At 54.3% G+C, this 25,128-nt stretch overlaps 9 protein-coding genes across 9 annotated transcripts; 4 read left to right on the top strand and 5 right to left on the bottom strand.

Moving 5' to 3' along the window:
* Positions 1-32: 32 nt before the first annotated feature.
* BDY24DRAFT_367746 (histidine phosphatase superfamily) lies at positions 33-2,557 on the top strand (the record flags this gene model as incomplete). The annotated part of the gene is made up of 12 exons (XM_076637987.1): positions 33-116; positions 217-289; positions 323-404; positions 549-629; positions 747-794; positions 899-1,000; positions 1,074-1,213; positions 1,303-1,352; positions 1,450-1,591; positions 1,750-1,957; positions 2,056-2,063; positions 2,160-2,557. The coding sequence occupies 12 exons, from the start codon at positions 33-35 to the stop codon at positions 2,555-2,557; spliced, it is 1,416 nt and encodes a 471-aa protein (XP_076501059.1).
* A 300-nt stretch (positions 2,558-2,857) lies between these two features.
* Positions 2,858-5,867, bottom strand: BDY24DRAFT_411022 (uncharacterized protein; the record flags this gene model as incomplete). Its single annotated transcript, XM_076642879.1, has 5 exons — positions 2,858-3,328; positions 3,456-3,760; positions 3,907-5,020; positions 5,105-5,187; positions 5,591-5,867. The coding sequence occupies 5 exons, from the start codon at positions 5,865-5,867 to the stop codon at positions 2,858-2,860; spliced, it is 2,250 nt and encodes a 749-aa protein (XP_076501058.1).
* A 1,439-nt stretch (positions 5,868-7,306) lies between these two features.
* BDY24DRAFT_373225 (S-adenosyl-L-methionine-dependent methyltransferase) lies at positions 7,307-10,456 on the bottom strand. The gene is made up of 12 exons (XM_076638271.1): positions 9,874-10,456; positions 9,410-9,588; positions 9,304-9,333; positions 8,961-9,203; positions 8,798-8,879; positions 8,503-8,717; positions 8,329-8,417; positions 8,224-8,256; positions 7,943-8,043; positions 7,691-7,868; positions 7,586-7,611; positions 7,307-7,516 (listed from the first exon to the last, which is right to left on the bottom strand). Exons 1-12 carry the CDS (start codon positions 10,135-10,137, stop codon positions 7,472-7,474), a joined length of 1,485 nt encoding a protein of 494 aa, XP_076501057.1. The 5' UTR covers positions 10,138-10,456; the 3' UTR covers positions 7,307-7,471.
* A 167-nt stretch (positions 10,457-10,623) lies between these two features.
* Positions 10,624-14,176, bottom strand: HCA4 (RNA-dependent ATPase HCA4). The gene is made up of 9 exons (XM_076638270.1): positions 13,772-14,176; positions 13,572-13,632; positions 13,288-13,499; positions 12,950-13,148; positions 12,541-12,872; positions 11,971-12,408; positions 11,647-11,871; positions 11,017-11,523; positions 10,624-10,892 (listed from the first exon to the last, which is right to left on the bottom strand). Exons 1-9 carry the CDS (start codon positions 13,949-13,951, stop codon positions 10,674-10,676), a joined length of 2,373 nt encoding a protein of 790 aa, XP_076501056.1. The 5' UTR covers positions 13,952-14,176; the 3' UTR covers positions 10,624-10,673.
* An 881-nt stretch (positions 14,177-15,057) lies between these two features.
* Positions 15,058-15,952, bottom strand: BDY24DRAFT_367743 (uncharacterized protein; the record flags this gene model as incomplete). Its single annotated transcript, XM_076637986.1, has 3 exons — positions 15,058-15,285; positions 15,403-15,618; positions 15,734-15,952. The coding sequence occupies 3 exons, from the start codon at positions 15,950-15,952 to the stop codon at positions 15,058-15,060; spliced, it is 663 nt and encodes a 220-aa protein (XP_076501055.1).
* A 482-nt stretch (positions 15,953-16,434) lies between these two features.
* Positions 16,435-17,845, top strand: BDY24DRAFT_2467 (uncharacterized protein). The gene is made up of 2 exons (XM_076636755.1): positions 16,435-16,538; positions 16,729-17,845. Exons 1-2 carry the CDS (start codon positions 16,505-16,507, stop codon positions 17,586-17,588), a joined length of 894 nt encoding a protein of 297 aa, XP_076501054.1. The 5' UTR covers positions 16,435-16,504; the 3' UTR covers positions 17,589-17,845.
* On the top strand, positions 17,846-19,471 carry BDY24DRAFT_2586 (uncharacterized protein). Its single transcript, XM_076636828.1, has 4 exons — positions 17,846-18,215; positions 18,281-18,401; positions 18,468-18,669; positions 18,740-19,471. The coding sequence occupies exons 1-4, from the start codon at positions 18,103-18,105 to the stop codon at positions 19,216-19,218; spliced, it is 915 nt and encodes a 304-aa protein (XP_076501053.1). The 5' UTR covers positions 17,846-18,102; the 3' UTR covers positions 19,219-19,471.
* Positions 19,472-20,460: 989 nt separating this feature from the next.
* On the top strand, positions 20,461-22,695 carry BDY24DRAFT_2582 (uncharacterized protein). The gene is made up of 10 exons (XM_076636825.1): positions 20,461-20,528; positions 20,601-20,689; positions 20,787-20,920; positions 21,014-21,098; positions 21,245-21,468; positions 21,564-21,700; positions 21,809-21,951; positions 22,113-22,115; positions 22,247-22,286; positions 22,405-22,695. The coding sequence occupies exons 2-10, from the start codon at positions 20,664-20,666 to the stop codon at positions 22,612-22,614; spliced, it is 1,002 nt and encodes a 333-aa protein (XP_076501052.1). The 5' UTR covers positions 20,461-20,528; positions 20,601-20,663; the 3' UTR covers positions 22,615-22,695.
* Positions 22,696-22,763: 68 nt separating this feature from the next.
* Positions 22,764-24,962, bottom strand: BDY24DRAFT_373205 (uncharacterized protein). The gene is made up of 7 exons (XM_076638269.1): positions 24,876-24,962; positions 24,760-24,807; positions 24,590-24,685; positions 23,930-24,496; positions 23,698-23,834; positions 23,358-23,606; positions 22,764-23,208 (listed from the first exon to the last, which is right to left on the bottom strand). The coding sequence occupies exons 1-7, from the start codon at positions 24,895-24,897 to the stop codon at positions 22,801-22,803; spliced, it is 1,527 nt and encodes a 508-aa protein (XP_076501051.1). The 5' UTR covers positions 24,898-24,962; the 3' UTR covers positions 22,764-22,800.
* Between the last annotated feature and the right edge of the window lie 166 nt (positions 24,963-25,128).

Raw genomic sequence — 25,128 nt, 5'->3', positions numbered from 1 at the left:
CGAGCTCGTCTCCTCCTTCCCTCCCAACGGCCATGTCCACGTTTTCCCCATCTAAAGAAGGATTCTACCCTGTACCCAACCTCAAGCTAGAACAAGTTCATATCTACAGTCGTCATGTGAGGTTGCCCGCTTCGATCTACGACCCGCATACGTTCGTTTGATTCCTTCTTCTCTCAATCTCGCTGACCTCCTCCGTTGTGGCTTTGATTTCTTCAGGGTGAACGATCTCCCGTTCGAGTCCGAATGCCAGAGACCTTTCCTGCTCGTTGGAATCTCTGCATGATCGGTCGTTCGTTCGATGCTGCTGTGTTGGACGAAACAGGTCGGCCTGGATTGCTCCGGGTCAATCGAGTCGTCGACGTTCCTAGAGGGAGTAAGAGCCCGCCAGGAGGGGAAGGGGAATGGTCAGTACCGTCTCAGTAGTGGCTACAACCTGTAGAGAACGGTTCGAGGTCAGGGAAGAAGATGGACGAGGGTGTAAGGAGTTGAAGTTGAATCGGTCGAGCTGATCTTGTTCCTCCCTTCCCTTGCCTTCCTTTTCGTCTCAGTCTCCTGGGAGAGCTCACAGATCAAGGACGGAAAACTACCCTTGCACTTGGAGCCTCCCTACGTAAACTATACGTCGATGAGTGAGTCCCAATCGCTGCCGTCATGAGTCGACAGAGAGAGGAGGAGACGACGAGCTCAGCGCCGATCCAAGCTGACCATCTCGCCCTTCTCCTCCTCCTTGACTTCTCCTCCAATAGGCTAGGCTTCATCCCCTCCAAACCCGACCACGCAGCTCTCTTCTTCCGGTGAGCATGCCTTCCTCTCGTTGCTCTGCGTTTCGCTCCCTCAGGCTCAAGCTCACACTTCCCTCTTCCCTCCCTTCTCGACGCGTCCGTCCCTCCGCTCAAAGGTCAACAAACATGGAACGAACCATCGAGTCCCTCCAGCAGGTCATCGCAGGTCTTTACCCTGCATCCGTTCGAGGAAACTGGATCCCTCACGTTCGGATCAGGTCAGTCCTTCTGTATCAAACAAATCTCGAACCGATCTCTCGCTCGTTCCTTCCAATGCTTCGACTGAAACAGTCCCCTCCTACGCTTCTTCGAGCACAGAAACATGACTGAGGAGTCTCTCCTCCCGAACACCTTTTCGTGTGCTCGGTTGAAGCACCTCGACAGGCGGTTTACCAAAATGGCCGCTGAGCAGTGGAACCCTTCGTTGGCCCGTGAGTTCATTCGGGTCCCTTGGACTTGCTCTTTCGCTGGAGAATCGGGTTCTCTGTGGATCTGACTCGATGCTTTAATGTTCCTCCAGCACTCGACAAGAAGCTGTCGAAGTTTATCGGAGGGAAGGAGATTAGGGTGGTGAGTCTGCTCTCTCTCTTTCTCGTTTCGACCTTCTCCTTTTCTGACCTTTCTTTTCTTCCATCGTTCGCGGTCTGTGGTGCTCGTTGATACGTAGGACGGAACGCCAGCGGCCTCAGGTATCATGGATACCGTTCGAGCAGCAGAATCGAACGGATACCCCGTACCTACCGAATTCGACCCTGAGACGAGGAAGGTTCTCGAGAACGCGATTTGCCATGAATGGTTTGGTGCTTACTGTGAGTAACCCACTCAACTGTTTCTCTCTTATCTCATCGTACTTTACGGAACGAGTTCCCTCCTTTCCGTGAAGAGGAGGAGACGAAGAGCGTTCTCGTCGCGTCGATCCTGACTTCCCCTCTCTTTCCTCGTCCCTTTTCTCCATCTCCTTTCCCAGACCAATCCAACGAGTTCCGAACTCTCGCCATGGGTCCTCTCCTCTCTGGACTTTCGAGGGACATGGCCGAATGGGTGACGGCGACGACGAAGGGAGAGGGAGCGGTCGAGGAACGAGCAAAAACGACGTTGAAGAAGTTCAGCGTGCTGAGTTGTCATGATACGACGCTGGCGGGGATGCTGGCTAGTCTTGATTGTTTTGATCACAAGTGAGTAGCTCTTCGGGATGGGTTGGCTGAAGGACGGAAGGGAGGGCTGACTTTCGTCTCGTCTCTCCTTTCGTTTTTCGTTGCGATCGTTTTCGAAGATGGCCTGGTAAGCTCATCTTCTCTCACTTTTGTTTTGTTTTCACAACTTTCATCGTCGCGAAGCTGACGATCTTCTTCCCTCTCTTCTCCTTCTCGTCCTCAGACTTCACCGCGCACGTCGCCGTCGAACTCTTCTCCTCCTCCTCCCACCCTTCAACCTCGCTCCCAACCCTCCCAACATCCTCATCCTCACCACCATCTCCAGCAGCAGTCTCTTCCAAACCATCCTTCCTCTCGTCCCTGTTCTCTTCCTCCTCCTCATCTCCTACACCACCTTCTTCAACAACACCGTCGTCGCCCTCGTCGGATCAGGCAGCTCCTCAGCACTTCGTTCGACTCCGTTACCAATCCCAACCTGTGACCCTCCCCGCCTGCGAAGCTCAAGGGGATCATCTCGAGGGACATCCAGAGGTGTGCACGCTCGAGGCCTTTGCGAGGGTGGTGGAGACGATCACGACGAGGGACTGGGAGGGAGATTGTGCGAGGTCGGGGAGGGAGTGAGGAGAGAGATGAAGGCCAGTAGATTGGTGAGGACGAAACGGAGGAATTTTGACGAAGGTTATGTTTTGCTTTGATTTGCGTAGGGTCGAGAGAGAGCGAGAGCGAGAGCGACGCGCTTTCGTTCCGACTTCGAGTTTGTTTCCCCTTTCCCAAACCAGTGTATAAAAACGAGCGCGAAAGTGAAAAGATGCAAGTGTGTGTAGGAAGGAAATAAACACGGGCGTGCAGTATATAAGGAAATCGAAGGAGGAAGAAAAGCGAAAGCGAAGAAACCAAATGCTGAAACCTCGACCGTCTCATCTAAACAGCCACCTCCTCCGGGATCTTCAACCCCTCCCTCACTTCCTCTTCCACCTCTCCCAAGAACTGGTAGACCTCATACTTGTGGTTCAACGCCGCGTTCCCATGCACTCCCGCTGCTCCTCCGCACCCTCCCCACTGACTAGGCATCACGTACACGACCTCCCTCACCCTTGAATGCAGCAGAGCCATCGAGCACATCACGCAGGGTTCGTGGGTCGTAAAGAGGGTGAGGGAAGTGAGGAGGTAGTCTGCTCCGTTTCGGGTTGGGACTTGGGAGGAGAAGGGAGGGAGAGTTCGAAGTTTGGCGATGGAAGCGATGCAGTTGAGAGCGGCGTGGCGGAGAGGATGGGAGGTGGAAAGACGGGTGTCGTGCGCTGAGGCCCGGATGAGAGGGGTTGGAGGGATCATAGAGTCGTCAGAGGGGAAGATGGAAGATGGAGGGGAGGAGACGTGGACTCCTATTGGGAGCTGGAGGGAGGCAAGGCGAGGAAAGAAGGTCAGCTTTGTTTCGAGACTTCGACGCGTCGTCCTCTCGTCCAGCTCTCTCGTCTCTGCCTCTTCAATGTCTTCACAAAGTCAAGAAATGTGAACTCACATCACCTCTCTCCCCAGCTTCCAGCGCAAGCTTAATCACCGTCTTCACTCCCTCAGTCATCCAAGCCTGCCTTCCCTTCGTCCACCCCTTCTGCCCTTGGATCCCTCGGAAAGGCACGAACACTACCGGCCAGAGCTGAGCCTTTTTGATGCACTGTTCCGGCGTACGACCTGGAACGGCTGGGACTCGTTGCTTGTAAGGTTGAAGGGTTGCGAGCGTCGAAGAGTGGGCGGCCAGCATCGAGAGGAGGGATTCCTCGGAGAGGGAGGTGACGGGGTAGAGAGCTATGGAGTTGATGGGTTTGTCTGAGAGAGGGAAAATAGGAATGCGAAGAAGGGAAGGAGGGAGTCAGGTTGTGGTCTACGGAAAAGGAAGAAACGAAAGCGAGACGGAAGCGACGAAGAAAGTCGCGTCGCGTCTCCGTCTCGAACCAACGGGAATTCGGACTTACCTCCCACCTCCCCCCCTCTCTTCACAGCCTCACTCTTCCTAACCCTCTTCAGATGCTTCGTCTTCTCATCAAACGCCTTCAACCCCGCCGTATTCGTATCCATCACGAAATCCAACACATCCCTCGTCAGTTTCCCTGCTCCTTCCACATCCACCGCCCAGATCTCGAACGTCTCCCAACCGTCCTCGACCTCCTCTCTCTCCCTCTGCTCCGCTTCGTCCCCTTCCGCTCGAATAAGCTTGAACGGCAGGTCCTGCCACAGCACGAGCTGGTCGATCTCTTCCGAGGGGACGTACGTCGCTGGATCCGTGAGGTTGGGAGGGAGGACGATCTTGTGGGAGAGGACGGAGGTCGTGGAGGGTTTGCAGAGCGGAGGAGGTAAGGTGGGGAGAGTGACGGAAGGGTCGGAGGAAGGGTGGATTTGGAAAGAGGAGTTGGAGTTGGAGTTGGTGGTGCTGGAGGAGGAGGAGGAGGAAGCGCTTCGGGTTGAGGAGGAGGAGAAGGAGGAGTCGAGGGAAGCAGCGGCTGGGTGGGAAGGTGGGAGAGCGGAGAGGGAAGAGGTTGAGGCGACGGGTTGAGCGAGCGGGTCGAGGGGATCGGGGATGATGGTGCTGCTCCCGTTCGTCGTTGAGGGAGGGAGAGGCGGAGAGGAAGTCGTAGAGGAGATGTCGGTGCTGATTGTTGTCGCCGTTGAGCGAGATAACCGTTCTTCATCCTCCTCGTCGTCTCCCTCTTCCTCATCCAGCACAAGTTCTCCCTCGGAAGCCCTGGACGACGACGCGTCTCCTTCCAACAGCTTCTTCTGCTGCTTCAGCTTCCGTCTCGATCTCCTTCTCCTTCCTCCTTCTGGATCCGCGTTCCTCGCCAGCTTCCTTTCTCTGAGCTCGTCTGATTCGTCCTGAGCGAGGAGTTGCTCGTCCATGTTGAGGAGACTTCCGAAGGCGTCCTGAGAGTCGAGGGAGGAGGAGAGGATCGAGGGAGGCTTGGAGCCGGCAGCGTAAGGGATGAAGGCTGAAGTAGAGGTTGAAGGGACGGGTGGGTAGATGGGGTTGAACCAGAGTGAGTCTTCAGAGCCGTAGGAGATGCAGAGTTCCGTGTTGGGAGGAATCGTTTTCTGGGAACGCGAAAGGGGAGGAGGAGGAAAAGTGTGAGCTCGCGTTTCGGGCGTTCACAGGCCGCTTGAGAGACTGAAACTCACGAGAGCTACGAATCTAATCGACGAAGAGTCCAAGCAACGAAGGTACGAAATGTTGGGAGTTGGAGAGTGGTTGAAGAGGGAGCCTGGGAAGAGAAGAGGGAGGGAAAGAAGGAAGTTCGAGTCAGGTCCGTCGTCCTTCGTTCTCGAGCTCAACTGACTCGGTCAGTTCGGAAAATCGGAAGAGCAACCCCAGGGTCCTAGAGTGAAGGCAGTGAGGACTGTTTTACGAGCTTCGAAGTCCCCAGAAAGAGCCCTAGAGGGTTGTAGAAGAGCTGGAGAGAGCTCGGGAGCCCTCCGCTCCCTTTTCCCTCCCAACTCCCTGACCCCTTCCTTGAGCTCCCCCAGACCCTATGCCTGCAAGGTGAGCAGCCCAGAGCGTATCTTTACTAGACCCTCTACCCTGGCTCAAGATCCATACCCTCATAACTCTGAACCTCCCTGGTAGGACCCGCCCGAAAGAAAGAACAAGAGAGACTCGAAGCTCACCCATTCCCAAAGCAATCGCCATTTTCCCAGTCTTCCCCCAAACAAACGTGTAGTGCTGCAAGACGGTATGTCTTCCGTTAAGCAACCATTCTTCCTTTGAAAAGACCACAACGGGGGATTCCTCGACGAGTGTTCCAGCTGGAATCGACTGAGAGGGGGAAGTGTAAACGCCTCGATCCAGAGGAGGGGGAAACGTTTGAATGACCAGTTGGAGAGGGTTGAGCTGGACGACTGGATCGAAGGGACAGAGAGGAGAGGAAGGGTCCGATTCCGCCATGCTGGAAAGGAAGGAGAGGATTAGGAGGAGGCAGGGGTCTTGGTTTGAAGGAGAGGAGGAGGAGGAGGCGACGTCGCGAAAAAGTCCATTCAAATTCTGATCGTCTCCTTCTTTCGTTCTTGACTCAAACAACCAGCATCGCTTGAGACTGAAAGATGGGAAAATCTGCTAAGCTCATGAAGAGGCCGTGAGTGTTTGACTTTTCTTTTCTTTTGGAGCAACTCGTCCCTCAGCGCCCAAAGGTAGGGAAGGAAGAAACTTGAGCTTCGAGCTCACACGACCTCCTCCCTCCCTTCTCTTCCTTCTTGCAGTTCCAAAGCTCAAAAGACAGCCTCGTCCCTCTCCAAATCCGTCGCCAACCAAGCTAGTGCTTCCAAGGCTTCCGCTGCTGCCCGACCTCCTCCCCGACAGGCTCCCGCTCCTACGGAAGGAGGAGGGGCGAAGAAGAGAAAGACGTTGAGAGCTGTTCGTCCTTCATCCCCTTCCTCCTTCTTTCGCATCGCATCGCGTCCCCTCAAGTGATTTGGAGCTCACCACTTTCCCCTTTGTGCGTCTACAGAAAGCCGAGAAGTAAACTCACCCCGGAAACCTTCAAAACGAAACGACAATGAACGAAACCGAAACGACCGTCGACCTCCTCAAACTCCTCCCGTCCCTCTCCCACATCTTTCCCATCTCTCCTTCCCCCTCTTTCAACTCAACCCCATACGAGCATACCTCGCTCTCAGCGGTCTCACATTCAGCAACCCTATGGAGTTTTCTCCACTCAGCAGGGATCAAGACGCGTTCAGAGGGAGGCACGGAGCGAGGATGGCACGGGATGGGACGAGACGCGTCTCTTCGGTAGCAGTAGCAGGGAGTATAGGAAGAGGGAGACAATCTGATCATGATGGGTTTGCGTTGAGGTGCTTGTGTGTGAGAGAGACGCAGTAGTGGAGCAAAAGGTGCGAAGTGGCGGGTTAGGCTGAGATCGGCGAGGAGAGAGGAGATATCAGAGAGCCAGCGAGCGAGCGAGAAGGGGGCATCAGTATGCATCCGAAGGCGAGTAGACCGAATAGATCGATCCGAGAGGCTAAGAATAAAGGGTTGAAAGCTCGAAGGAAGGCGAACGGAAAGGGAAGGCGACGCGTCGAACTCGCTTCGTTTCTCTTTCGACTCATTGATCCCTCCGATGCACTCTGACTCGTCTCTTTCTTCCTCCCTCCTCACTCGAAAACATTTTGACAGAATGAACCCGACCAGTACCCGAACGGCCGAAGCTCGTCCTCCTCCTTCGACAACACTTCTCGACTCGTGCGAAAGGTTGACCAACTTCTGCCTCGAGAAGGGAAGCTGAATCGCCTCGAGAGGAAGATGGATCGGATTCTCGCTTCTTCGAGTGACTTCTTCGAGTGACTCGGATTCGTACTGGACGATGGGAGGCGCCGGGAAGGAGAGGATAGAATTGAAGTGGTTGTTATAATTCAAGTGCAGACGTGTAAGGTAGTCTATCCGTGACAACAGGAGGAAGGAGATAGAGAAAAGAACGCGAGACCGAGTCCGGATAGCTGAGCACAAAGACAAAAGGTGAAGGAGAGGAGGAATACAGAGGGAACGTCCAACGATCAAGCAAAGAGGTCGCATCCGAGAGACTTGTTCCCCTCCTTCGTCTGTGGGACCCAAAGCAGAACGAGGGTTAGGGAAAGATAAAAGACAAGTAGAGATAAGACTAGACTCACCACTCGGAAGATGTGAACACCGAGAACTGAGAGGAAAGAAGGAAAAAAGAGACGCGTCGGTCAGCTTCTCTGTTCGACAATTTGACTCTCGCTGGAGAGACTCACTTCGCTCGGTGAACCCAGCAGCACAGTACTCGTAGTAGTAGATCCACTTCCTCTTGAAGACCTCGACGTCGCTGGCGTCCATCTCGGGGTGCTCCCGAAGAAGCGAAGGGGTGATTTCGGACGCGAAGGTGGCCTGGAATCGGATCCTCCATTCTCGAAGAGTTCGAGCGTAGTGAGGCTGTGATGAAGATGCGTTGCAGTCAGTATAAGTGTGAAGAACGCGGTAAAAGAACGAAAGAGGAAGGAACCCACTCCAACATTCACGACGTCGTCCATGATGAGTTGAGACTTCGATCCCTTCTCGAGTTGGGTCGTCATGAAGTGGAAAGTAGGAAGGAAACCACCGGGGAAGACTGGAAATAAGAAGGAAAGAGAAGGGTGTCAGCCGAGTTCAGGCTGGAGGGGAAAGAAAGGGGAAAGAAGCTCACTCTGAGGAAGCCCAGACGAGATGACGAAAAGAAGTCGAAGGGTGAAGGTCAGGTCAGCTCGCAGGAAGTCAGAAAAGAGGGAAGCACGGGGGGTATATCGACTCACCCATTTCCTGATGAAGTCGACGTCGCGTTGGTCTGAGAAAAGCGGGAGAGAGAAGGTCAGGTCGCCATTCGAAGCACGAGAAGAGACAGAAGTGCGAGACGTACAAGCTTCGAACCTGCTCTCTGGGATTGTGATGACCTGGAATACAGCAGCACCCTTCGCGTTCAGAGCCCTGTTCACGACCTCGAAGTATCTGAAGGCCGAGCAATCGAGCAAGAGGAGAGAAGATCAGCAATCTCCTCCTTCGTCGCGTCGAAGAGGTCAATCGAAGGGCTCACCCTTCCAGGAACTCCTTCCCGACAGCCTCGATCATCTCTATCGAAACAACTCTATCGAACGATCCTTCCCACTCCTTGGGCATCGACCGGTAGTCGAGGAGGTGGACGGTGATGGACGAAGTCATGCCAGCCTTCTCGATTCGAGCTCGGGCGAGGGAAGCTTGTTGAGTTGAGAGAGTGAGAGTATCGACGGTGCAGCCAGTGAGACGAACGGCCTGAAGGAAGGGAGAAGAAAGACGGTCAGTTAAACTGAGAGAAAGCGAAGAGAGGGAAAACGGAGAAAGTCGAAGCTCACCTCCATCGCGAAAGATCCCCACCCAGACCCAATCTCGAGCACTCGATGTCCCTTTTGGATGTCAGCCTTCTTGATGATATACCTATGAGCACAGAAAATGCAAAATCAGGTCAGCCTTTGCCTGAGTTGCCTCGTTCCAAAGACGTCTCGATCCAAAACTTACCTCAACTTCGCAAACTGAGCCTCCTCGAGCTCGTCCTTGCCCTCGCCGTTCCTCCACCCGTTGTCGATCCCTCCAACCCTTCCGCCCTTCTTCTCTTCAGGAGGGGGAGTCGAAGGTGAGGCGTGAATCCTCCTTCCATCTCGGTCGAACCTCTCGAGGTTGTCAGATCCTGCGATCTTGGATTGGAAAGGCGAGGGAGCGAGGTCGGCATCGAGAGAGGGGAAGATACCGCACGAGTAGGTCCTAGATACAGGGAGAATGCGAATTACAGGAGCGAGAAGGTCAACAAAAGGCGGTCTCGTCTGAGCTCAACGCGTCGAGCTTCGTTTCGAGGACGACTCACATGTCGGGCGAAAGGAAGGCTGAGAACATGCTGCAGGAACGCCAGATAGGTCAGGGTCATCTCTTTGGCATAATATGAGCGGAAGGAGATCTGAGGGAAAGCTCACTCGTTGGAGATATCGTAGTGAGCGGCGATATTGGATTGAGAGTTCCCAAGGGTGTTGGCGAAGAGACGCGAATTAAAGAATCCATTTCCGAGGGAGAAGAGCTTGGAAGGGAGCGAGGAGACACCTGAGATACCAGCGGAGGCTCCTGGGGGAGGTTTGGGTCGGTTGAGGATGAAGATCTGAGGGATGACGAGGGGGAAGATAGATGGGAAGGTTGGGTCAGCAACCGAGGGTTTCGATGAGCGAGGGACGTTGAGAATAGATCTTCCTCCTCCGCTGACTTCCAACATTGCCCTCTCCGAGCTAGACTGGAAGAGACTACTCTGAGCTCTTCGTAGATGCCGTCTTCCGATCTCAGGGAGGCCACAGAGCTCGAGAGAGAGGCACCTCTCCTCGCTGTGGCTGAACCTCCCTCCGAGCTGGATTCGGACGAAACAAATGATCTGAAGAAGAACGAGACTCACTCTAAACAAAGCTGCCAGTTCATCCACCTCTACATCTCCCCACATGAAGGCTTCCGAGAATCCCAAGTCTCCCAGGAGAACGAGTCTGATCCAAAAGCTGTCGTTGAGGACTCGGATCTCAGCCTTGGGAGCGACCTCGCCATCATCGAGCGTCCTGCTTGAATCCTGCTCGAACAGGTCGTTGTTGAGATCAGGAGGAGGGAACTGGTAAACACCGTCTTCCGTGAGGACTCTAAGGGTTCCGACTTCTATACGCTGCATCATGGAGATGCTGAGGGCAAGGAGGAGGAAGAAGATGTCAGGCAGGGAGCGAGGAGCGGAGGGAAGGAGGGGCGAAGATCGAGCTCACATCGCCGTCTTTGCGAGCAGAGCTGCTGGTCCATAGGAGATGTTGACGGCTTTGTCTTTGGAGTACGAGACTATCGAAGAGGCGAGGTTGAGGAGTTGGGTGGTCATTTTCTTTGGAGAAGAGAAGAAGGAGGGCGGAGGGGAGAGGAAGAATGTGGTTGGAGGTGAGCAAGAAGGAGGGAAATCGCAGGGAAGAGATCGAAATGTTTCTCTCCCGGACCCTTCCCCGGCTGGGACAGCAACCTGAGAAGGAAGGTCAAAATTTCTTCTTCAGGCGTAGAAGGTATTGCATGTATCTTGAAGAAGAAGAAGAAAAATCTTCTCGAAAACAGGTAAACAACACGAATCCGAGCCGACAGAGTTTCCAGCCCATCAAACAACTCGCACGCGTCGTCGTCGTCATGTTTTTTTTTAAGATTTCATGTTTATCTATCAACAACGTCGTCCCTAGATTAACCCTCCAGCAGCCTCAAAGCCAGCTCGTCCTCATCCTCCACAGGTGCAGAAGCGGCGGCTCCCTTCCTCTTCTTTTCCGGCGGTGGCAGATCGATCGACTCGTCCTCGTCGTCCATCTCGTCGTCGGAAGAGAGAAGGCCAGCGATATCGATGTCGGGAAGTCCTTCTCCGTCGTCGTCCGAGTCCATGTCCGATCCAGACATCCCCTCGGCCTCCTGAGAAGCGGAATCGAAGAGAAAAGGGCGAACGAAGGGTCAGTGAACGGCTCGACAGCTGCTCGACGCGTCCTCCCCCTCCCCTCCTCCCTCCCTCCCTACGAACGAGAAGGTAAGCACTCACATCTCTCTCTCTATCCTTCATCTTCCTCTTCTTCTCCCTCTTCTTCTCCTTCGCCACCTCCCTATCCTCAACATCAATCTTGGCCAACCTCTCCCTCTCCTCCTGCACAAACTTCTCCTTCTCATCCCCCTTCTTCCCCTTCCTCTCCTCCTCCTCCCCAACGAGCTCGTACAACTCGTGCGCCTCTCCAGCCTCGTCGAACACCAACTTGGATCCCACTCCCTTGTTCTTGAGTCCGGCTTTACGAGACTCTCCAGCCTTGAGTTTTCGTTTCGAGAGTTCGGCGGACATGGGAGAGTCGTTGTCTTCGTCGTCCGAGAGGGTGTGGTCGACTCGTTTGAGGGTGAACATGTCGTCGTCGGTGGGTTGAGAGGTGGAGGTGGAAGCGAGGGTGGAGGCGTGGTCGATGAGGGAGGAGTAGTGTTCCGAGAGGATGTTTTGGTTCTTCTTTTCGAACATTCGGTCGTACTTGGTTCGAACGACAGGGGCTGCGGTGGATGATGGGGGCTGAGAAGAAGATGAGAACAAGACGAAAGGAGCGGAGACGGCGTCAGCGACGGGAATTTGAGTGAGAAGCGAGACGCGACTCGAATGAGAGACTTGAGGAGCAACGAAACGAGGACCACTCACGAGGACAGTCTCCTTCTCGTCTGCACTCTCGACCTCTCTACCTTGAACCTCGACGATCTTGACTCGGTTCTTCTTCTTCTTGGCCTGCTCCTGCGAGATGAACTTGATCTGAGGAGCTCCTGGGAGACCGAGCGATTCCGCAAACTTCTCGACGGGGAGGGATCCGACGGAGAAGACCTCCTTGTTCTTCTGGATGTAGATCGACTTGAGGTACGAGATGAAGGCCTGGTCGAAAAGGGAAAAAGAAGTCAAGGTCAGTCGAGAAGAAAGGGAGGAGAACGAAGGGACGACGCGTCGAAACGAGAAAGCAGACGATGGACTCACCCTCTGACCGAGGTACTTGAGCTCCGGATCCTGGAAGGCGAAGCTCTGAAGCTGAGTCTGGATACTCTGAGTCTTGCTCTCCTTGATCTTGATCTTGTTGACGACGACCTTCTTCTCTCCGAGAGCCTTGACCATTCCCTCCTCCTCGCTCGGGCACAAGAGCATCAAAGCCTGACCCTTGGCCTCGTACCTCGCCGTTCGACCGACTCGGTGGATGTAGGTATCGGCGTCCTCGGGACAGTCGAGCTGAATGACCCAGTCGACCGAGGGGAAGTCGAGACCTCGAGCGGCGACGTCGGTGGCGAAAAGACAGCAAGTCGAGGAGGTGGTGAAACGGTGGAAGATGTCGAGTCGCTTGGTCTGCTTCTGCTTTCCGTGAAGTTCGAGAAGAGGGACTCCGGGGTGGAGCTTGCAGAAGGTCTCGTAGACGAATCGGACCTGGAGGAGAAGAAGACGAAGGAAATCGAGTCAGCTCGGTTCGACGCGTCTCGTCGCTCTTTGGTTTCCAACCCAACTCAACGAATCTACCACGACCGACTCGAAGCCCAACGGAGAATTTTGGACACTCACCTGCTTACAACTCGACATGAAAACGATGACCTTGCTCTTGAGATGCGTCCTGACGAAGCTGAAGAGGACGTCCAACTTCTTGTCGAGCTCGACGACCGAGTAGTGCTGCTCGAGGTTCTTGGGCGTCGCCGACCATCCCTCGACCTCCTTGTCCGACTCGTTGGCACCGACAGAGACGGGAGAGTTGAGCGAGAGGCGAGCGAGATCCTTGATCGACTGGGTTTGGGTGGCCGAGAAGAGGAGGGTTTGACGCGATTTGGGGAGATGAGCGAGGATGGCGTTGAGGGAACGAGAGAATCCCATGTCGAGGATTCGGTCGGCTTCGTCGAGAACTGATAGCGTTGTTATGGGAGGGATATCAGCCAAGATGATTCAGACGCGTCTCGGAGAGGATGGAGAAAGGACGAACCGAGGAGCTGAAGGTTGTCGCACTCGAACCCGATGGTTTGATCCATGTGCTGGAGGAGACGACCAGGAGTAGCGATGAGGATGTTCATCCTAGTAAGACGATCCATCTCGTCCTTGAGGTTCTTTCCTCCGATAACGAGACCAGCGGAGAACGAGTGATAAGGACCGATCTTTCGGAGGACTTCGAAGATTTGGATGGCCTGTAGGAGAAACGAGATAGCAGTCAGCTCAAATCGCTGTATCCAGACTTCGAAGAGTAGCCAAGTAGTGTATCCCTATGCGAGAAAGCAGAAGGAAGGGCAAGCGAAGCTCGAGGGAGGGAGGAAGAATTGAACTCACCAGCTCTCTCGTCGGACTGATGACCAAGGCTCCAAGACCGTCCTGAGGTCCCCACTTCTTCCTGTAGAGCATCTCGAGCATGGGAATGAGGAAGGCGAGTGTCTTTCCTGAACCTGTACGAGCTGCTCCGAGGATATCCTGACCTTTGAGAGCGAGAGGGATCGAGAGGGTTTGAATCGAGGTGGGAGCGGTGAAGAAGGCCTTCTTGAGACCTGTAGCAGCGAACGAAAGCGAGTGTTGGGTCAGCTGAAGCTCAAAGGTTATAGAGACGAGACGAAACTCACCCTTCTTGGTCTTCTCGGATATAGGAAGCTCAGAGAAATCGGCGAGAGTCGCAGGAGGAATCTGGGAGGGAAGGAAAGGTCAAGGTCAGCTCTTGCTCTCATTCGTTTCCTGCGTTTCCTTCGACGCCTTCCACCCAAATCCCGGAAAACGAGATATTGGGAGCTCCCTCTACGTTCTGCCGAGCTGATCTGTTACTCACGAAGGCTTCTGCGAGTTTGTTGAGCTCCTCGGGTTCGTCCTTGACTTCCTTCCCTTTGCCTTTGGCGGCCTTCTTTGCGCCCTTGTTGGCTCCCTTGTCTCGAGCTTTGGTGGATTTATCCGACTTTGGAGGTTGCTGCTGGAAGGAGGACGTCGACTGGGTGGGTTGATCGTCCGACATTTCTTTGGGAAAGAGGGAGGAGGGGGTTGAGGGAGAGAGAGAAGGAGGAGACGAATGAAGTTTCTCAGCTCACCTTTTAAATGGGAATTTTCGCTAATGATTTCCGCAAGAGCGAAAAGACTTTCTCTGATCGGATCAGCAAAAATAGGACCGACAGAGTCGACCTGTAGGCCCTGAGTCTTACGAGCAGATGTCAGTTTCGGGACTTGGTGAGAAAACGCGACGAGCTGGACGAGCTGAGCTCTCTCCGAGCGGCGGAAGATCAGCTCTTACGCTACGTGTGATGATTCCTTTGACTTGTTTGAAACTTCCGCAAATATATTGGAATCCAGTCTAGAGAGAGAAGTCAAGAGGAAGCCCTGAAAGTTTTATCGGCGTCTGGAAAACTCAAGAGCTCAAGTCTCTTCGCCGTCCCACGATCCCTCCCCTCATCGCCTCCGTTTGTCTGAGTGCCCTTGATCCCCCTTTCCATTCCTCCTTCCTCGCCTTGCATCACAAGCAGGTAACCCTGCCTTCGATCTTCTCTTCGTGCCAGCGCTTTGTGCTTCTCTTCGCTCTCGTTGTTCCTTTCTTCTCTCTTTCTCTCTTTCTTGGTGTTAGGGTTGAGATTGAATTAACAAAACCTTGCGCGAGTATTACTACTTCTAGTCGAGAGAGTTGAGGAAACAAAGAAGAAAAGAAAACGAAACGAGAGGGAAAGGAGAAGACGAGTCGGTCGCGTCGTGTCGCCAACGAAACAGGCTACTCGTCCCACCCTCCCGAGCCGTAGTATCCTACTAACTTGACACTAATCAAACCCTCCAAGACAGCCTTCACAGCTCCCTGCACTCCTGACAGCCTGGACTCCTGCACCAACCTCGTCGTCCTCTCGTCCCCCGTTTCCTTTCGACTCCCCTCCCTCTCCTCCACCACCACACTGCTAACCCTTCCCACCCACTTCAGTTCCGCTGCCTCATTCCGAGCAGCTTCCCCAACGAAGGAGAAGTCTCCTCCACCCTTGAACTCCACCGACACCGCCGTTTGAAAGGAATCCACGGGGAGGGTTCGAGAGAGGGAGAGGACGGTGTTGAAGATGTTGATCGGGACGGAAGGGTGCGTTCGGTCGATCACGACCGCGATGAACTTGGGAAAGAGTAGGCGTGGGAGGATGGAGAGTTCGATGATAAATCCTGGAGAACCAGCGTGAGACGGTTGATGGCGAAGGGGGTGAGGGGAATTGATCCGGAAGAGGCGAGATTGCTGAAGCTGCTGGCTGTGAATCCTTCCAGCGTGAACGAGGAGTTTCCGAGCTCGGTGGCGGGATTGAGCTTAGAGAGGACGAAGATGAGCCTTTCCTGCCGTGACAAGAAGGGAAGGGGGAAGGAGAGAAGAGAGACGGCGGAGAGAGAGAGAGAGCGAGGAGGGGAGATCAGCGAGATGGAGGAGAGATGAGAGCGAAAGCCGAAACTCACAGGGTCCCTGAAAGTGACCTTCCTCAGCATGGAGCGTCGAACCATGGAAGTGAAGTGGGGATCTTTCGCTCCCATCGCCAACAACTCCCTGCTCCTCGCGCAGAATCCCCCGTCGTGATTCCGGCAGGAACAGAGGTCCTCCTCTCCGATGAGGTTGTAGATCTCCACGGGCAAGGGTGGAGTAGGACGAAGCAGGGGTTGGTGAATGAGAAAACTCTGGTAGAAGGGAAGGAAGCAAAGGAGGGGAAGAATCAGCTCAGAGAAGGGAGGAAGGAGAGGTCGAAGTTAAGCTCGAGAAGGAAGCGATTTCGCTCATCGTGTCAAAGCTCACCTTCCATCGCTGATATCTGTATTCTCTCCCTTCTCCTGATCCACCCTCTCTCTCCACGACTACCTCCTCGAAGTATCCTTCTGCTCCAGTCTTCCTTAGCGCCGCCTCTGCCAGCAGCAGGTTGCGTTCGACCTCTCTCTTCGACCTCTGGTTTTCGAGCTGCAAGGATGAAATCTGCTGTTGAAGGCCGCTGCACTTCGTTTGAAGATAGTCGAACATATCGAGAACTTGAGGAGGTGTTGACGTTGAAGATGGGGCGGCGTTGGCGAAGTCGGGAGGGTGTTGAGGAGAGGAGGAAGAGAGGGTTGGCGTGGAGGAGGAGGAGGAGGACGAGAGAGGGAGGAGAGAGGGAGTTTGGTGTTGATCTGAGTGAGTAGGGAGTAGAGTATTCATCGGAGGCGTCGGGGTCGGTGTCCTGAAGGTGGATGGGAGACGAGAAGGCAGGAGTGCTGTTGGGTTGGGGGAAAGAGAGAGGTTGGGAGGAGCACGACGAAACTTGTTTGGCGAGGCCAGCGGCGGAGTTCAAGGATATTTTCTCGCCTTTTTTCGACAGTAGTGTCTTAAGAAGGAAGTTTGGAAGCTCTACTAGTAGCGCAGTGTCATTCTGAGATTCGAGAAGGAAAAATCTACGAGAAGGGTGCATGAAAGATTTAGAAAGGTCGAGGGTCGGACGAGGCCGAGGTCATCAACCTCCCTGACCACCGACGCCAACAACCCTCCCATTCCTACAAAGATGGCTCATAGATCCATTACCGGAGATGACGGTGAAGTATGAGCAGATCGAGGATACCGGAGAAGCGGCATCGTGGGTGAGCTTTGAGGATGGGTTTGGGACAAGGAGGGGAAGGGAAAGAAGGAAAGGCGAGGAGTCGACGTCGACAGACGCTTCGATGGACTTTCGGTTCTCGTCGGAAGCAGATCTGCACCCGGTGTCGAGTGTATAGATGAGATAAAAGTCTGTATTGACCACTTGTCTCTTTCACTTCTTAATCCAGCTCAACTCTCATCGGCCAAGGTGTCCCTCCGTCGATCAGGTCCTCGCTCCTCCCCCTTCCCTCTCCTTCCTTCCCTCTTCAACGACGATGCCCTCTCCTCACATCATCAAGGACGCTCCTCTCGTCATCCCACTCACATTCGACGCCTCCTCCATCCTCCTTTCGCCTTCATCCCTGGAGCACTACCCTTGTCCTATCCCTCTCGCTCGTCCAACGGTACAGTCGCCTCGTACGGATTCAACGACGAGGCCGAGTCGACGTCTCCTGGAAGAAGAGAACTGGTTGTAGGATGCGACGATGGAACTCCTTGGATAGTTCCTTGGGACGATCAGGATGAGGATACTCAGGGTGGAGGAGGAGTGCTAGAAGGAGCAGGAGGAGGAATCATCGCCGTGGGAGGTTCGTCGAGCTCAACGTCCTTCCCTCCGCTTCCCACCCTCCCTGAGATTGCCACCACGGACGACTCTTCCCCGGAACTCTTTCCTCTTCCTCTCTCTCCCAACAACAGAGCTTCTACCATCTCACCAACTCATCGATTCCCTCGTCCTCGCCGTCCCTCCAGTCGTTCCTCCTCTCCCAAACCGACTTTAGCCCATCACCTCCGCAACCCTCTCCTCCCTCATGCGACTCCTACAGGGAGAAACCGAGTCCTTTCAACCTCAAGTATAGCTTCAAACCATACAGCTTACTCCATCGCTACCAATACGACTCCTCCTCCCCCAGCTTCGGCTTCCACTCTTGTCAACAAAGGAAGGATCGTCTCGGGTCTGAGCGCGACCGTCGCGGCTCCTCCAACGATTACGACGGGAGAGGAGACGCTGGGAGAACGGAAGGAGGAGCTCATAGGGTTGCTGGAATAGTCTAGTAGTAGTAGTGGTGGTGGTGGTATGAGAGGAAGGAACGGAGGAGGTAGCATCAGTTCTCTCGGGAGGAGGTCTCGGAACAGCAACCACCTCCCTCGAAGACGTTCTCGAATCCCTTTCTCTCCACCACAAACCTTCCTCCCCTCCTCCCTCCAACCTTCACCACCCAACTCCTCTCCACCATGCTTCCAACGTCTCCTCCAATCGATCCAGCTTCTCCTCCTCCCGTCGCATCTCTTCCGCCTCAGGTCCCCACGCAGGCGAATCCACCTCTACCTCCGCTTCAGCTCCTCTTTCGCCCTCGGAGGATTTCGTTAAACTACCTCAGTCGCCTACGACCCTTCCACCTGGAGGACTGCCGCTTCCGGGATCGTCGAGGCATTCGTTCAGCTCGTTGAGGGAGGGCGCGTCGTCGCCTCGACTGGGAGCGACGCTTCCTCCTTCGGCGGTTCCGTTTGGTTTGACGAGGGAGGGTGGGAGTCGGGCGGAGGTGAAGTGCTCGGAGGGACGGATGAGGGTGGTTCATGTGCTTCCTGGGTCTGGAGTGGGTGGAAGGGAGGGAGGAGTGAAGGCTTTGGAAGTGTTGGAGGAGAGAGGGTGGGTCATGTGTTTGTTGGGCAGTGGGTGAGTTCGATATTTGCTCTTCTTGTTTGCTCGATCTAGTGCTGACTTGTGTTCCGTCGATGCAGATATGTGTCGATCTTCTCCCTCCTCGATGGACTCTGCCTCTCGACGGTTCAGATCCCTTCGTCCATCGCGTCTTCTTCGTCGTTCGTTTGGAACTCGATGGCTATCTCGAAGTCTGCTTCGGTGAGCTCGTCACACCTTCCTAGCTTTGTCTTCTTCTCGATTTGACCCTCTTATTTCGATACACAGACCTTCCGAGCGATCATCACCGGCTCGACGACAACACCTCCCTGGGACCCTTCCTTCTCCTCCGATTCACCACCTCCCTCTCGCTCCTCGAAGATTGCCGTTATCGAACTGGAAGAAACGGCGCTTCTGCCTTGCTCCGCACCCGTTCCCGACCTTCCCTTTGCTATCTTGACCGTTCAGCTCATCTCGAAAGAGGACGAACGTGAGCTCTCTCTTTCTCTCCCTTTCATTCCTCCAACCTGACCTCCTCTCTTCTCCTCTTCCTCCCTCAGTACCTCTGCTTCTTCTCTCCTCCTCTTCCTCTCCTTCGCATCATCTCCTTCCTTTCACCCTCCGCCCTCACTCCCATCCTCACCCTTCCTCAAACCCCAACTCAACCTCCTCCACCTCCACCTCCTCACCCAACCCTTCCTCCCCACCGCCACCACCCGCTCCTCGCTCACACGGCACATACTTCTCAGCCAAAGGAGTCACCAAAGCCTTCACGGATCTCTTCCATCGAGCTTCAGCCTCTTCCAAACCGACTTCTTCGACGACGGACGGGGCGGGAGGGTTGGTCGCTGGTGGCAGGACGGTTTCGTTCGGGGAGGCGCAGAGTCTTGTAGCGTCTTCCTCGAGCGAGTTGGGAGCGACAGGGAGGGAAAGGTGCCTGAGCTTTGGAGCGGGAGGTGGGTGGATTGGTTCGAGGGTGAAACGGGAGCTGTGGAGGTTTGCGAGTTGGTTGTTGGGCGGGACGGGAAGGAGAAGATGAAGGTTCGGACGAGGCTGGAAGGGAAGGGAAGGAGATGAGGAGGGCGAAGACCGTAGATGAGGGAAAAGGGTTGGTAGTGAGGAGTGAGGTGAGGTCTTGACGAGACGGAGAGCAAAGGGGGGCGAATCGAAGCTGATCGATTGCTCGTTTTTGTTGGGCGTTGTGCAGAACGATCTGTCTGTCTAAAGTCTCGTGGCGTCGGATCCGAATGGAGTTGAGGAAATGAAGAGCGGTGTGGTGCTCTACCGGTTCGTCTTTCTTCGTTCCGTCTGACTCGAATCGAGTCGACGCGTCCTGACTTTCGTCTTCCCTTTTCTCAACCCTGCAGGCTCGAAAAGTCCCTCACCATCAGCCTCCCCGCCACCGACTCGTCTGTCCTTTCGTCGATCCTAACGGAAGGAACCTTCCTCGTCGATTCCTCGTCCTCCGGACTCATCCTTTTCCTCCTGCCTTCGATCTCGTCCGTCTCGCTCTCGGACATCACCTCCACCGCTTCACCTTCGCCCTCGAGCTCAGCAACTGTCGTGTTATCAGCTGGAGATGAGGCTATCGATCAGATCTCTGTTGGAGAAGGTACATTCACTCTTGTTCCTCGGACGTCCTTTTACCTGAGGAGACAACGAACTGACGCATCCTCGTTCTGGTTCCGTTCCTCAGATCAAAGTCGTCTCTCCCGACTCTTCGTCACGGTCATCCTCTCACCGTCCTCAGCATCATCACATTCGACGGATGGCACCTCGGAAACTCGATCCCTCGAAGGATCCGTCACCTGTCTCGTTCGAGCGCACAACTCGAGGACCGGGACGAAACATGTCGTGGGAGGAGCGGATGATGGGAGTGTGGGAGTCTGGGACGCTGAGTGAGTCCAAGTTGATTCAAATTGAAGAGACGGTTGGTTTTCGAGAACAAAGGGGAGAGAAGAGAAGAGCCGATCTGACTGGACGCGTCTTTGAACTTCGTTCGACAACTACAGCTCTCTCCTCCTTCAAGGTCGCTGGTCGATGTTCACCAGCCCCGTCATCTCCATCCATATGCTTTCGGAACGGACTGCTGGAAGGCTACGAGGCTGCTTGCTTTGTGTTTCGGCGGAGGGAACGATCGGTTTCGTTGTGCTCGACGGGTTGGAGCTGTGAGTTTTCGTCCCTCTCTTCTTCTCTTGCTCCTTTCTTCTAACTCACTCTTCCTCCCATCTTCTTCGTTCGTTACAGCCTCTACCTCATCCCCGGAACTCGAGCTCCTCTCTCCAGGATCTACATCGGCGACGAGGAGCACTTGCGGAGGGTTTCTTTGCTTTTTCCGACTCACTCATCGTTCGTTCCACTCCTTCCTCTCTTCCTCTTTCGGAACCAGTTCTCTGACTCAATCTTCCGCATTGTGAACAGGACTTTCTCGTGTCGGTACCTCTCGGGATGCTTCTCGTCGTCGTCCAAGTGGGAATCGTCTAGATGAACGGCTATCTTCTGCTCTTTGTGTGAGTCGACGCATCTTCTCTCCTTTCCTTTGACCTTCCGTCTCTGACTCTCACTCACTCACGCACACCTTCTTCTTCCCCTTCTTTTCTGTTGCAGAATCGTCATCACCATGGTCAACGCCTTCCTCGCCGCCGCTCTCGCTGCCACAGGTCACTTCTGCTTCGCGTCCGTGGCGAGTGGATCGGTCGTGCTCGTCCTTCCGGGGTATCTCTTTCTTGCTGGGAGTCTAGGTGAGCTTCTTCCTCTCGCAATTATAAGGGAGCCCTCGAATCGTCGACGGACTGGCTGACCTTCGATCTCTTTCGTCCCGTTCGTTTGAACAGAACTCGGGAACCGAGCTGTCGTTTCGGGCTCGACTCAACTCGTTTACGGGATCATCCACTCGCTCATGCTTGGGTTTGGACTTTCGTGAGTCGCCTCGTATTTCCTTCCCGTCCTCTTCGATGGAAGAAAGGGTCAGGAACTCGAGCTTGACCTTCGTCGAGCGAAACGAAACGAGATCGCTGAATCATCTCCCCTCCCTTCTCTTTCCTTCTTTTTTCCGCTTTCTGCAGCGTCGGATCCGAAGTCTACATACGAGTAACGGGAACCACCATTCGAGGCTCCTCCGACTACACCTGCTCAGCCCTCCGTCTCGACGCCCCCTGGTACCGAGCAACCATCTCGCCTTGGTTCTACTTCTTCACAATCCCAGCCTACACGCTCTCCCTCGTAGCAAGACACGGCCAACCGATTTTTAGGATCCAGTCAGTCGTGATGATGGCTCTTGGGTCTGCTGGTGAGTGAAGTGTTTCTGGTTGAGCTCGAAGAAAAGGAGGAATTGAAGCGACAAAGAACTGACGCGTCTTCCTTCTCGCCTCCTTTCATCAACAGGGTTCTCCGCCAACTACTTCAGCGGGCGAGTCTTCACTGGTCGTCCAGACATCACGAGCACGTTTGGATCATTCGTCGTTGGCGTGTTGGGTGGGATCTATGAGAGGTTCATGAGAGGTTCGGCGTTCGTTGTGATTGTGAGTTTCGAACTCCCCTCCCTTTCCTTCCCTCCTGCTCCTCTCTCTCTCTCTTCCTCCTCGAAAAGAGAGAGCTGATGCGCGTCTTCTTCGGCTCGACCTTTCTAGGTTCCGGGAATCCTTCTCCAGCTACCCAGCGGGACGCTAGGTTTGCTTCGTCAGGCGTCCGACTCGACGACTCAGGAAAGGAACTCGTTCGCTAGTGGATACAGCGTGTCTACTCAACTTATCTCGGTTTCGATTGGGCTTTCGTGAGTTCCTTTCTGCTTCCTTCTCAACCATCTTCCAAGCTCCAAGCATCTCAGACGAGCTGACCGCGTTCTCTCCCTTCCTCACTCTTCCGCTTTTTCCTTCGCGGAGTCGGACTCTTCCTATCCGCTGCCGCCGTTACTACCATCGGGGAGGATAAAAGAAGGTCAGTAAACTTTCATCCCCCTGATTTGCTCCTCCTACGTGTCTGAACAACCGCATCAACTTGATTACCTTGCCTCTCCGATTTCAACGCGTCTCACTGATCATCTCACTTTCTTCTTACCTATTACCCAGCCTAGTCATTGACAGCGGAATGACGTCCCTCTCATCATCAATGAGTACTCTACACTCAAAAGCTCAGTGCAGAAGGAGCAGGAAGGACAAGTCACGTTTCGTGTCGTGAGCTGACTCGCTTCCTCTTTCCGTCCTCCCTCCTCCTCTCCCTCACTCACAGGATAACTCGCCACCAGCAGATCAAACAGCTTAAATCTACCCTTCTTTTCCTCGTTCACCTCTCTTTCCTCGGGAGCTGCCTCTTCCTTCGCTACAGTCCAGCAGCCTTGACTCTGGCACCTTCCTCGTTCTCCCTTCATCTGCCCTCAACGCACCCGTCTCGGATGGATTCAAAGCGGAATGACAGTCATCTGGAAGCTCAAGTCTAGGATTGGGGGTTGGAAGTTGGTTGGGCTGGGTGGGAGACAGGTGGAGAAGGGGAGGGGAGTTCGTGGGTTGGACGCGTTCAGCTCGTTTCGTTTCACTTCTTGAAAGAGATGAGCTTGCTGTCGATGATGTGATAACGATAAGAAGCGACATCGAGTATATAGATGCAAACGATAAAGCAAGATGATCTAAGCGACGTCCGACCGAGCAGCGACCCTGGCAGATCGCCTGAGGGCCGGAGCGTTGTTGTTCCCGGTCTCAACGAAGGCCACGAAGTTATCCACCGAGGCTCTCTTCTCCTCCTCCGTCTCATCCTCCTCATCGACCCCAGCGATGATCTCCTCCAGCGTCTCCTCATGCCTCACCGAGTGCGCAACCATCCTCTCTGCGACCTGCATCGAGAGCCCGATGCGATCGTGAGTCGAGGCTCCTACGCAGAGCGTCGTGCAGTGGAGGTCGGTTCTCCCGTTCCAGGTGACAAAGGTCATTCCAGCGGTGTTGGCGAAGTTGATGAGGAGTCGGTACTCAGGAAGGTAGAAGTTTCCGCCTCGGATGTCGGCAAGTCGACCTTGTTGATAGTCTTCGAAGGAAGCGATCTGTAAGAGAACAGCAAGAGGAACGAGAAGAGAGGTTTAGTTTAAGACTGAGAGAGGAGAGACATGACTGAGGAACTAGAGAAGAGGCGTGGGAAGGGAGATGAGAAAGGGGGATGAACGAAAGAGAGAGACCGACGCGTTGAACTCACTCTTCCGTCGATGAGAGTGTACCACAAACCGCTGGTAACGAAGTTGGAGTTGTCGTTGTCTCGGTGAGGAGCGTTTCCGAACCTGTTGTATGAAGCGGTGATGTTGGAAGCGAATCCCTTGGGGTCCAGGAGGGCTCGTCGAAGCTCGGAGGGGAAAGCGAATGAGGCGAGGTTGAGCTGCTTGAGACGAAGCTGGTTGTTGAGAAGGCCTTGAGGATGGTTGAGCTTGAAAAAGTGGTATGTCGCACTCTGCAAAGAGGAGAGTGAGTGATGGGTGAGAGGTGAGGACGAGCGAGACGAGAGGGAGGTGAAACGAGAGGAAGGCGAAACGAAGACTCACACGAAAAGCGGGCAAGATACTTCGAAACGAAACCATCTCCTCGTAACGGTACAAGACTTTAGAGGTAGCGTACACTCCGAGAGCGCCGAAGCCTCTCGAATACTGAATCCTCCACCCATCAGCGACCATGACCCCCTCTGAAGAAAAAGAGCAGAGCGAGGAAGTCAGCGAGACGTGTGGAGGCGAGAGAGCAAGAGTGAGAGTGAGAGCGAGTGATAGATCCAGAACTAACCCTTCCCACCCTTCAACCAACTTGAGTTTGTCTTACAGTTCTGGAGACTACCATCAAACAGCATGGAGAGCCCAGTTGCAATCGTGCCCATCTTCTTCAACTCCTCCGGCGACGCGTCTGCCCACCTCTTCGTCAACACCGTAACGACGATTCTCCCTTGCTCCTCTCCGTTCGCCGCCTTCTCCCTGACCCAATAAACCTTGTGACCCCTCTCGTGCACGATCTCGATCCCTCCTTTGGCCCAGAGCAGTTCCTCCGAGAGAGTTTGGTTTCCCTTGGGAAGGTTGAGAGTTTCGACAGGACGATGAGTGAGTTCAATGAAGACGGGAGCGGTGGTAGTAACGGGAGGAGGATTAGAGGAGGCGAAGGTATTTCGTTTGAGAGGGTTGTGAGGGGTGTTGGGTGAGAGGAGTTGAAAGAAGGAGGTCGAGGAGAAGGGATGGGGAGAAAGGATCGAGGGAGCGAGAGAGGTGGCGGTTCCTCGAAGGAGATATTCATCGGTGAACGAGTTCTTCTTGAAATCAGCCTTGGCCTTCTTGATGCTAGCCTTGACCTCAGGAGTGTAGACTGAGAGCGAAGAGGAAGAAAGTCGCGAAGATTAGCAAGGGAAAGAGCCGAGTCTCGAGCCGCAGACGGGGCCGGTGAAAAGAGAGAGCTCACCAGGAGCCGGAGGGTTCCTATCCTCTGGAGCGAGAGCAGCCTTCGCTCGTGCTTTTGCAGTTTTCCTTGGAGGACGGGATACAGGTGGCTTCGAAGCTGGGAAGAAAGAAGAAATAGTTAACTCGAGGGCAGGGGGAGGAAGGAGACCGGTGAAAAGGAAAAGGACGGACTTTTGCTCTCCTCCGTCTGCGTCTTCGGCAGATCTGGTTCGTTGAGGGCTGAAGAGGGAGAAAAAGTCAGCTTTTCGTTGGTATTACATAGACTGGAGGGTGAGGTAGATACTAACGTGGTTGATCTGAAATGAGCATATCTAGAAAGCTGCTGAAAAGAGGGTGAAGGTGGGGATAGAGAGAGGGAAGGCAGCTGAAAAAAAGGAAACCGCTCGAAAAGAAACAGCCCCGTCCTTCCCTCCCTCCAACCACCTCAAGCACCCTCTCCACCACTTAGTGGATTCCCTTCCAAATTCCTCTGACTGAGGTGAGTCCGTCTCTTCTTCTTCCGAGGCGAAAAATGAACTACCGTCGATCAAGAGCTGACCT

Source organism: Mrakia frigida, assembly GCF_051309035.1.
Source record: "Mrakia frigida strain ATCC 22029 unplaced genomic scaffold BDY24scaffold_1, whole genome shotgun sequence".
Classification (NCBI taxonomy): domain Eukaryota; kingdom Fungi; phylum Basidiomycota; class Tremellomycetes; order Cystofilobasidiales; family Mrakiaceae; genus Mrakia; species Mrakia frigida.
The sequence above is the reverse complement of the archived record's forward strand: the minus strand, read 5'-3'. Positions and strand labels throughout refer to the sequence as shown.

What these genes read in the sequence shown, in the direction of transcription:
- HCA4 (XM_076638270.1), bottom strand. Translation starts at nt 13,951, where the DNA reads ATGTCGGACGATCAACCCACCCAGTCGACGTCCTCCTTCCAGCAGCAA. An exon ending in ACAAACTCGCAGAAGCCTTC is followed by an intron (nt 13,633 to 13,771) that starts GTGAGTAACAGA and finishes CTTCCCTCCCAG; the next exon opens with ATTCCTCCTGCGACTCTCGC. An exon ending in ATCCGAGAAGACCAAGAAGG is followed by an intron (nt 13,500 to 13,571) that starts GTGAGTTTCGTC and finishes TCGCTGCTACAG; the next exon opens with GTCTCAAGAAGGCCTTCTTC.
- BDY24DRAFT_373225 (XM_076638271.1), bottom strand. Translation starts at nt 10,137, where the DNA reads ATGATGCAGCGTATAGAAGTCGGAACCCTTAGAGTCCTCACGGAAGAC. An exon ending in CGACTTCATCAGGAAATGGG is followed by an intron (nt 8,044 to 8,223) that starts TGAGTCGATATA and finishes TCTTATTTCCAG; the next exon opens with TCTTCCCCGGTGGTTTCCTT. An exon ending in GTGTTCACATCTTCCGAGTG is followed by an intron (nt 7,517 to 7,585) that starts GTGAGTCTAGTC and finishes TGGGTCCCACAG; the next exon opens with ACGAAGGAGGGGAACAAGTC.
- BDY24DRAFT_2582 (XM_076636825.1), top strand. Translation starts at nt 20,664, where the DNA reads ATGAACGGCTATCTTCTGCTCTTTGT. An exon ending in ATGCTTGGGTTTGGACTTTC is followed by an intron (nt 21,099 to 21,244) that starts GTGAGTCGCCTC and finishes CGCTTTCTGCAG; the next exon opens with CGTCGGATCCGAAGTCTACA. An exon ending in TGACGTCCCTCTCATCATCA is followed by an intron (nt 22,287 to 22,404) that starts ATGAGTACTCTA and finishes TCCCTCACTCAC; the next exon opens with AGGATAACTCGCCACCAGCA.
- BDY24DRAFT_2586 (XM_076636828.1), top strand. Translation starts at nt 18,103, where the DNA reads ATGAGGGTGGTTCATGTGCTTCCTGGGTCTGGAGTGGGTGGAAGGGAG. An exon ending in ATGTGTTTGTTGGGCAGTGG is followed by an intron (nt 18,216 to 18,280) that starts GTGAGTTCGATA and finishes CCGTCGATGCAG; the next exon opens with ATATGTGTCGATCTTCTCCC. An exon ending in CATCTCGAAAGAGGACGAAC is followed by an intron (nt 18,670 to 18,739) that starts GTGAGCTCTCTC and finishes TTCCTCCCTCAG; the next exon opens with TACCTCTGCTTCTTCTCTCC.
- BDY24DRAFT_2467 (XM_076636755.1), top strand. Translation starts at nt 16,505, where the DNA reads ATGAGCAGATCGAGGATACCGGAGAAGCGGCATC. An exon ending in GATACCGGAGAAGCGGCATC is followed by an intron (nt 16,539 to 16,728) that starts GTGGGTGAGCTT and finishes TTCTTAATCCAG; the next exon opens with CTCAACTCTCATCGGCCAAG.
- BDY24DRAFT_373205 (XM_076638269.1), bottom strand. Translation starts at nt 24,897, where the DNA reads ATGCTCATTTCAGATCAACCAC. An exon ending in GCTCATTTCAGATCAACCAC is followed by an intron (nt 24,808 to 24,875) that starts GTTAGTATCTAC and finishes CTCCCTCTTCAG; the next exon opens with CCCTCAACGAACCAGATCTG. An exon ending in ACACTCTCATCGACGGAAGA is followed by an intron (nt 23,209 to 23,357) that starts GTGAGTTCAACG and finishes GTTCTCTTACAG; the next exon opens with ATCGCTTCCTTCGAAGACTA.